Below are 10,142 nucleotides of genomic sequence, written 5' to 3'. Positions count from 1 at the left end.
CTCAGTGTGATACTCAATTCATTTCCTGTTGCCTTTGTATCAAGATGTAGTCATCACCGTGTCTGCCTGCATGCCACCATGTTGTACCATAATGATAATGGACTAAACCTCTGAAAATGTAAACCAACCCAATTAAATGTTTTTTCTTTTTAAGAGTTACTGTGTTCATTGTGTCTCTTCACAGCGACAGAAACCCTAACTAATATGGAACTCATCCTGGGGAAGGCAAACTCTCCCTCCCTCAGGAGGATTAAATTGTCAAAAATGCTAGAGGAATTATACCAGATTCCAGGATCTATTATTCTTTTCCTATATCTTGATGCATTTACAAAGCAAAGTATCAGATTCTCCTGTTACAATATGTCAGTAACTCTGCTCAGTTGGTGTTAATTGTTTGGAAAGTTGCAGGAAGCTGCTAATGTCACACTGCATGTAACAGAGTGGGCATTAAAACAGAGTCAACATTGTGTTTGGAGATTCATGACATATAGTCACATTTATGACATCATCACTGGTCTGAGAAAATAAAGGAAAGAGGTATAATTTGGATTTTGGCTCAGTGGTTTAAAGGTTTTGGTCTGTGATTATTTGGATCTCCTGGTTTGGGGTCTGTAGTGTAGCAGAAAAGCATGGTAGGAAGTAGGAAGAGTATGTCAGAACCGAGCTTTTGGTCTCATGACAGCCAAGAAGGAAGAGAAGAGAAGAGAAGAGAAGAGAAGAGAAGAGAAGAGAAGAGAAGAGAAGAGAAGAGAAGAGAAGAGAAGAGAAGAGAAGGAAGATCTTTTAATTGCATGCCATGCCTCTGGTGAGCTATATCCTCCTGTAAGAGGCTGCTTTCAGAAGTTGTCTCCATCACTCAATGTCCTTTCTAATATAAACCACAATTAACCATTCGTGAGTTCAAAATCTTCATGAGCTAATATTTCTCAAAGTTCTTTCTCTGAACACAGTGTAGACAACTAAGTCTTTCGTATGGGGATCTTTGGAGAAATACTTCTCATCTAAACCAAATAAGTCCTATTTTGCTTTGCAATAGAGCCAACCTTGCCTAATACAATTGCTATCCAAAATAAAAAAAGAATATTTTGTAATAAAGAAGATAACCTAACAAATAAATATTCCACCTAAATTTTCAAATCACAGAAGACTAATTAGTAATTACCACATTAACACTTTTTCACTTTAAATTAGAAATAAATATTCAGCAGCTGAAGTGATGAGACTTGAATTCTAACTTACCAGATAGGTATATTTCATAAAGAATTACAAAACAGAATACACAGAGCTGTGGACTACTGGGAGCTGTGTTATACTACAGAAGAAAATTATAGCTACATCAGAAAACACTCTATGGAATGCTTTCTAACAAATCTAATTTATGTTAGTTACTAATATTTCTGAATTACTTGGGTTCTTTCACTTTGAGCACCTCCACGGAGGGCTGAGCTATTAATATGAACTTTAATTCAGTGTTGCCATTTTGTGTATGTTCTCTGATTTTTACTTCTTAAGGATAAAATACTTGGCAACATAAAATTACATGTAAACAGCTGTACAAGGAGTTTATTTCCCTACTCTCTGCATTGCGTCTGTGAAACAAATTAAAAATGAGCAGGTAAAAAACTATGCAAGCTCACTACATTCCTAGGGACACGCGAGGAAAAGGAAACCAATATCTAGTCACCTACTGGTCTCGAAACTTCTATTCCCTCTTCCCAGGGTGAAGAAGGAAGGTTGGGAAAAAACAGACTCTTTGGGAGATGATAAAAATATCCTTACGGGAAGACGTTAGACCTGCGAAGTCTGTCTGGCCATGGTATGGGCCTCCAGTGTCTCCTCCTGTGATAACCTAATTTTTCCTGGATGGCTGGACTCCCAGGGAGAGGCTTTTGGAGAATCTGTGTTTTGTCTAGCAGGGGAAGCTGGGAGAAAAATATTTCCCATACTTGTTTTTGACTCAAGCACCTACAGATCAAAAGGAGAAGAAACCAAAGTAGCGTAATTGATAGTTATTTTTTGAACTCAGTCACTGTTTTTATATCTGTAACTGTCTTAGTTAGCATTTATATTGCTGTGAAGAGACACCATGACCATAGCAAGACTTATCAAGGAACAGCATTTAATTGGGGTAGCTTACATTTTAAGAGGTTTAATCCATTATTGTCATAGTGCTGACTACATAGTGACACGCAGTCAGACATGGTTCTTGCTACACCTTGATGCCATAGTAAACAGGAAGTGAACTGAGTGTAACACTGAGGAAATTAGACTTCAATACGCACTCCCACAGTGTCGTACTTCCTCTAACAAGGGCATACTTACTCCAATAAAAGCTACACTGTTTAGTAGTGCCACTTCCCATGAGCCTATGTGGCAGCGGGCAATAACATTCAAACCACCACAATCACCCTTGGTAATTTTATACATAGTCACTGTGTTGTAGAGACATCATCACTGCGAATGTGCCAATGTGTTCTCCTATATTAACCCTTTGAGGAGTAACTAGTCTTCCCTTTCTACTTTCAGAAGTCAAAATTTCGAGTTATAATCTTTTTCTGTTTGGGTATCATTTCTTTTACTTCACATAACATTTGATACCTTTTCAATATGTATATGAACTTGACTTATTTCAATACTTCATTGCATTAAAATAGTACATTTTTTTACATAGCCTTCACTTTATAGATTTTTAAGTTGTGTCTGTCTCTATGTTTTATATATCACCTTTGCCAAAGCTTACAAAGACCAAAAGTGATGTGATAGGAGTTTCCCTGATTCCTCTTTCTCAGTGACTTAAGCACATTGCAAAATAATGCTTTGAGTGTACTTATCAGTTAACCACAGCATCTACCACTGTCAAACATAAAATATACAGTTTGGCACCTAATAAAAGATTACAGCTTTGCTAAGAGGAAAGAAAATAGGATCATCACTAGGGGAAAATAATCAATCACTAGAAAACAGCTTATTTCTGACAAATTGGCTGACAATGACAGTAAACAGTGTAGCTGCAGGATATGCCTTAACAGGTTCATAGAAATGAGGGAGATGTGCAAAGTTCCAAATTAAGATTCTAGATCAAGATTAAGATTGAAATAAAATAAGATTAAGAAATACCTGGCTGTTAGTAGCAAGAGACTGGATGCTCAAGAAGAAAGGATTAATGAATTTGAAGATGATAATCATCAGGAAACACAGAGAAAATGGGAACAAGGTATAAGCAAGCAGACGATACTCAAATGGTCAAATAGCAAATAATGCAAAATTTTAACATTTAAATTTCTTTAAGGGTAAATTAGCTGTCTATAACAATAATTTAAAAATTCTACTCTTCTCAGCTTTCTCTTCCTTAGACTGTTTTGTTTTCCAGCTGCTCAGAGGTTTTTCCACTCTCAGCATCTGCAGTCCGGCCTTGTGGGTATTCCTGACGACCAAAGATAGTTTTCCTCACATCTAGCTCCTTCCCAAGACAGTTGATATCTAATAACTGATCTAAAATATTTAGAGTTTAGTCCTTTGTGGGTTTTTTTGGTGGTGGGGTAGTTTGTTTGCTTGTTTTGCTGCCTTTTTTTTTTTTTTTTTTTTTTTTTAGAAATCCCCTTCGTGTTGCTCTTGCTACCGCAGGGTATTTATTCAGCATAACCATCTTCCTTTTCAATAAGCAGACTGAGCTTAAAGAGGGAGGGCTGGGCTGGCAGAGTATGCCCATGGTTAGTTACAGAGAGCCTATGGGAGCCAACAAGATCACTGACCTCAGAACCTGACATCACAGCCAATGAGCTGAAAGGAGGAGCTGACTCCTGCTCTCACCAGGGAGAGCAGCATGCTAGGGAGAAGGATGTGGGGCACTGCCCTCCCTGGCTCTGCCTGGGGCCCCAGCCTGCTCTGCTGTGTCACTGTCTTTCTCCTGGGAACAAGTGAGTCCTGAGCTCTGGGGCGACTGCTCCTGAGCTCCTCTACTGCTGCTGCAGCCGTGTACTCTTTCTCTAGATGCTCACTCCTGTCTCCTGCCTCCCCAGGTTCAGCAAATCCCGGGGTCATCCAGTCTCCAAGACACATAATCAAAGCAAAGGGAGGAAGGTCCATTCTCAAATGTATTCCCGTCTCTGGACATGACACTGTGGGCTGGTACAAGCAGACTCTGGGCAAGGAACTGAAGTTCCTCATTCAGCATTTTGAGAAAACGGAGAGAGAGAAAGGAAACATACCCAACCGATTCTCAGTCCAGCAGTTCAGTGACTATCACTCTGAGATGAACATGAGCACCTTGCAGCTGGAGGACTCTGCTGTGTACTTCTGTGCCAGCTCACCACAGCCTTACAGAGTGACAAGTTTTCTGTCCTTTAATCTTCCTGCTTTTGTTGGTGATGTACTAAAGAGGATGGGGAAATACTACACAGCTGCCCTAGCCAAGGCATAAAAATGAATTAGTTCTGTACTAACCACCTCTGTCCAGATGGGCTCACACAGAATCCTAAACACAGGGGTTGGCTTCAAGACTCCAGATGTTCTCACATGTCTTCCAGTACCTTCCAGCTCCTAGTCGGTGGTTGGAACTTTACTCTGTGTTGGGTACTTGAGTATTGGCATAAGCTATATTTTTCATCACAAAGGGATACATTAGTGATCCATTTGCTGATGAAGAGTTCTACATGATAACATAAAATTATCCAACATTCTTGTTTAAGAATATCAGTTCTAGGATTGAAACCTACATCTCTTTGTCTTTGAAATCATTGTATGAATTTCCATGGATTCTCTGTGTTGGTCAAAAATCTAGCATTGCACTCTTGTGTTTTAAGAACAGATGAACTTATTGTGTGTTGTAATATGAGCGACAGGGCTGCGTCCCCGGCACCCAGCTGCCCGCATGGCTAGCTTATGCCTCAAAATAATTACATGGAAACTGTATTCTTTTAAACACTGCCTGGCCCATTAGTTCCAGCCTCTTATTGGCTAGCTCTTACATATTGATCTAACCCATTTCTAATATTCTGTGTAGCACCATGAGCTGGCTTACCAGGAAAGATCTTAACCTGCGTCTGTCTGGAGTGGGAGAATCATAGTGACTCACTGACTCGGCTTCTTTCTCCCAGCATTCTGTTCTGTTTACTCCACCCACCTAAGGGTTGGCCTATCAAATGGGCCTAGGCAGTTTCTTTATTAATTAACCAATGAAAGCAACAGATTAATACAAGACCCACCTCCATCATTTCCCCTTTTCTGTTTAAACAAAAAAGAAAGGCTTTCACTTTAACATAGTAAGATTACATATAGCAAAACAGTTATCAAGCAAGAATTACAGTTACAATATTTATATCTATTTTATCTTTGATCATAACTAAGAAAAACTATAACTAACCATTCTTCAACTCCATCAAAGACTCCAGAAGGATATAATATTACCTAAGTAAACAAGAAATAAGAAACTTTAAACTCTAGAAATGATAGAGACATCTTGCTGCCTGGACAGTCACCCAAAGTTCCTCTGTACCATTGGGGCATCCATCTTCAGCCTACAAGCCCATAGTATCCAGCAGACATTTTTATGAAGCAGGAAATTCCAAAGACAGTTCAGTCACTATCTGCTGTGTCCTGCAGAATGTCTCATAGACTCTTTCATGAGTCAGGAACCCCGAAAGACCATCTCACCTTTAGGCAAGTTCAGCAGTCCTCTCTCTGCGGGTTCTTTGTGTCCAGTTTATGCATCAGTCCATGCAAGAGGAGTTCCTTCCCCAAATGGCTATCAAACTCCTTAAGGAGACTCTTCGGTGCCCATCTTCCTCTTGAAGTAGATTGGTGCTCCCAGGAGCAGACGTGTCTCATTATCATGAAAAGCCCTATGTTATTAAAACATTAAATGCCATATTCTGCAGTCTTTGAAAGATGTGAAGAATGCCTATCTAGCTGAAATATATCTATGCACATATAGAAAATCTAACTAACATGACTAAAAGCTTGACAATTATCGATGATTATCCATTAACAACCTATATACATTACATTTTTAAATGAACTATACAATCACAATACCTTAATCAATATCAGAAATACATATACATATAATAAAATTGACCTTAAATTAATATCAGTAAACCAAGATTCATAGCAATGCAAATTGTTCACATCTATATCATCTCCCCTTTTAAATGTAAAAGAACATTTATAAACAATATATGGGAACATGGGCGCAGTTATTTCTCTCCAAACTGCTTCCTGCTGAATGGGGGCGCTGTTATTCGGGTCTTTTATGGGATAACCTGTCTGCTAGGTTCATCTCAGTTGGCAGTTGAGCGAAACAATTTTTTAAGGGTTTTCACAGCAACCCTTCAGGAGGGCGTGGTCTATCATACCATATTGGGATCAAAGAAGCAATCTACAGTGTCTCATCCTCTGTGAAAACAAAAGAAGAAACTCTTTTCCAAAGTATCATATCCTTAGATCCAAATTCTGAAGTCAAAGTATTTTGAAAATATCTATCTTGGATTAGTTCAGCAACATTTATAAACAAATATCTTTTAGCAGCTGTTGCTCCTTCCTCAGCATTCAAACAATTCAAACAGAGCATGATAGCATACAGTATCAAGATTCTCTGTGTATTTTCCATCTTTGTGCAGCTTTATTTTAACTCTATTTTGTTTATTTTTACTTTTGTTTTATATTCTCTGTATATATTTGTTCTGGAATAACTCTGTAGACCAGACTGTCCTTGAACTCTCAGAGATCCTTCTGTCTCTGCCTCCCAGGCATTGGGATTAAAGGCCTGTGCTACCACACCTTGAAGTCTCAGAGGTCAATCTCCCTCTGCCTCCCAAGTGTTGGGATTAAAGGTGTGTACTACCACACCCAACTACTTCCTTATTTTTGTTTTTTTACTTTTAAGAACTTTATCTTTCAGCCTGCATATATTTTTAAACACACTGTAAATCATTTAAAGTTTTCTTTGTCTTCGAATCTCTCTTTACTGTATCTCTCTCTTTTTCTGACCACACGAGCCTTTAAATTACTGAGCAATATGGGTAGGATTAAAGCAGTGGCTTTGCCAGCTAAATCCAGCCCATTCCTTAGCTTTCCAGCCTCATGGCAGAGGTACCGGCTGTAGCCATGTTTATCACCACAACTCTGTGGCGTTTCAAGGTCCTTGCCAGCAAACAAGCTACAACACTCAAATGCTCTCTCTGTAGCTGACCTCCTGACTCAGAGTCAGAGTTTGCCCTGGCAGGACGGACCAGAATACCAGCATTTTAAAACAGCACAACTTTTTTGCTGCTATGGCTGAAAACCGAAAAGCATGCCTTCAGCTTTTCACCAACACTGTTTTAAGTATTTCGTGGCAGGACCTCTTAAATGAGCTGCAAGGTTTTGCAGCTAAAGCTGAGTCAGGAAGCCTCTCTTAGATGAGAGCACTTACTTGCCTCTAGCAAGCAGATCATACCCAAAAAATTGCTGCTACCAAGAAAACATGCTTTACTCTATTCTTTCCCAAGCTTTCTCAGGCTTTCTGTAGATTCAGTGCCCCATGTCTGGGCGCCATCTGTAGTAGGAGCTGTGGGCTGCGTCCCCGGCACCCAGCTGCCCGCATGGCTAGCTTATGCCTCAAAATAATTACATGGAAACTGTATTCTTTTAAACACTGCCTGGCCCATTATTTCCAGCCTCTTATTGGCTAGCTCTTACATATTGATCTAACCCATTTCTAATATTCTGTGTAGCACCATGAGCTGGCTTACCAGGAAAGATCTTAACCTGCGTCTGTCTGGAGTGGGAGAATCATAGCGACTCACTGACTCGGCTTCTTTCTCCCAGCATTCTGTTCTGTTTACTCCACCCACTTAAGGGTTGGCCTATCAAATGGGCCTAGGCAGTTTCTTTATTAATTAACCAACTAAAGCAACAGATTAATACAAGATCCACCTCCATCAATTGTGTTTATGTTCAGAGTGTTGATAAGTTATGATGTATAATATTAAGCCAGATCATGCATTCTTTCTGTAGTTTCAAGATGTGACTTTCATTTTCAACAAAAGAAAATTTGTTACTCAATAATCAGGCAACCGATGTGAAAGGAATATAAAGAGATATTTATGGCAGAGGATTTTCCATCCAATGAAATCAGCATATTGTTTAGAATACTAACACTACTGGGAGATCAGTTTGGAAATAAAAGCTATGAGCCCAAGAGCTATGAATTTTCATGTTCCCCACTCCAAACATCCATGTCTTAAGTAGAAAGTGACTCTTTCTTAGACAGATTCAACCATGAGCAATTGTATTTTATGTTGGTGGCTGCTGATCTCTGGGGACCAGATGAACTCAGGGCATAAATAAGAATGTAGTTTCTGGGCTGTTCATAAACTCTACCCAGATTCTTCATATGGATGATGTGCTGATCCTCTTTGTCTCTGCTTTACTTTTGAGTTCTTCCTCACCAGGGTAGGATTATAGAAAGTATCCATAGGGATTATACCAGGGTGTGTGGTCACAGAAAGATTTCATACTTCGATATTATCTGTGAAGGCACTAACTGAGATGTCTTTTATGGTAAGGAAACTATACTGCATTGGAGTACAGGTAGGTGTTTGATGTTAGCAAACTAAGGACAAAGGTGATACAAGACCTTTTGAATGATTTTCATACTTCTCTCTGGGATCCTGTAGTAACCAGACTAGCACAGTACTAGGCAAACAACTCATCCACATTGCTCAATGAGGTTTCCTCTTGATAGGTAGCATAATGACAAAAAGTTAATCCTCCCCTAACAGTCTCAACTAAAACAAAGGCAGAATTCCTATCAATGAGGACTCACTCTGGACTGGGCCTAGAATGTAGAGCTTGTGTCTCTGAATTGGCATGAAATAACTTCAAATAATTGTTCCAATTGTAATGTCCAAATTGTTCAAATTGTAATGCCCTTCATCTTTGTGTTTTTAAGATTTCTGGGTGTCAAGCAGTTTTTATAGCCATAGATAACATTGAAGGTTTTCTTCAAGTATTTAGTCAAAGTAAATAATTAGTAGAAAACTCATTGAATACAGAATGTTTCACTGCAAGGGTATAACTTGCACTATCAAAATAGTTAAAAATAATGCAAAGTAAAATAAGGAATGGTATTATAGTAGGGATAATACAAGCCTAATAAATTGATTAAAATCAGAGAAAGGGTACATGCTTCTAGAAATAAATTCCAAACTAGCATTTTTTTTCTGATCAGAGCTGAAAATCTGAGAATATATTCTCCAAATATTGTTGTGTAATCCGGTATGTGACTATAATTAAAGCTGACTTGCTTTAGAAGGAAGGGTGTGATGTGGGATTCCCCTCTGTATGCTGTGATTACCATTGGTGGATAAAGAAACTGCCTTGGCCTATTGATAGGGCAGAACTTAGATAGGTAGGGAAAAGTAAACTGAATGCTGGGAAGAAGGTGGAGTCAGAGACCGAGAAGCCATGTAGCCCCGCCTGACATAGACACCAGAACTTTAGCAGGTAAGCCACGATACACACATTAATAGAGATGGTTTAAATTAAGTTGTAAGAGTTAGCCAATAGGATAGAGGCGGGAGGACCTTGGACTGCCCACAGGGCAGGGAACCCTGACTGCTCTTTGGACTGGAGAGGGAGGAGGAGAGGAGTGGGGCATGGGGAGTGGGGGAGGGGGAGGGAAAAGGGAGGTGGGGAGGAGGCCGAAATTTTTATTAAAAATATTAAATTAAGAAGCTAGAGCTAATGGGCCAAGTAGTGATTTAAATAATAGGGTTTCTGTGTGATTATTTTGGGGCTGAGCAGTGGGGAACCAGCAAACGTCCTCTCCTTTCAACAAGGGTGTAGCCTGTTAACTGTACAGCTTGAGCATTTGTTGGAGACAGTGACATCACTAAGCCAATGAGAGCCCCAGCTCTAGTTTCTACAAGCAGGGCTGGAAGACATCAGATCTTGCCTTGGTCTTGAGATGGACTTCAGGCTCTTCTGTGTGGCCTTGAGTCTCCTGTGTGCAAGTGAATGTTGGGACAGGCCACAGGTGTGCTGTTCTTAATAGAATTCCCAAGTCTTTTATCAAGATGTTCTCTACTACAGAACACATGGAGGCTGAAATCACCCAAAGTCCAAGAAACAAGTAATAGGAGTAGAAGTGACACTGAACT

General features: G+C 39.6%; 1 gene segment (V, D, J or C); it reads left to right on the top strand.

The window, feature by feature from the left end:
- Positions 1 to 3,838: 3,838 nt before the first annotated feature.
- Positions 3,839 to 4,420, top strand: LOC130888668 (T cell receptor beta variable 13-like). The segment is given in 2 exon segments: positions 3,839 to 3,917; positions 4,020 to 4,420. Coding segments are annotated over 2 exon segments (480 nt in total).
- Positions 4,421 to 10,142: the final 5,722 nt, after the last annotated feature.

This window comes from Chionomys nivalis, chromosome 1 (genome assembly GCF_950005125.1).
Source record: "Chionomys nivalis chromosome 1, mChiNiv1.1, whole genome shotgun sequence".
In the NCBI taxonomy this organism is placed as follows: Eukaryota; Metazoa; Chordata; class Mammalia; order Rodentia; family Cricetidae; genus Chionomys; species Chionomys nivalis.
The sequence above is the reverse complement of the archived record's forward strand: the minus strand, read 5'-3'. Positions and strand labels throughout refer to the sequence as shown.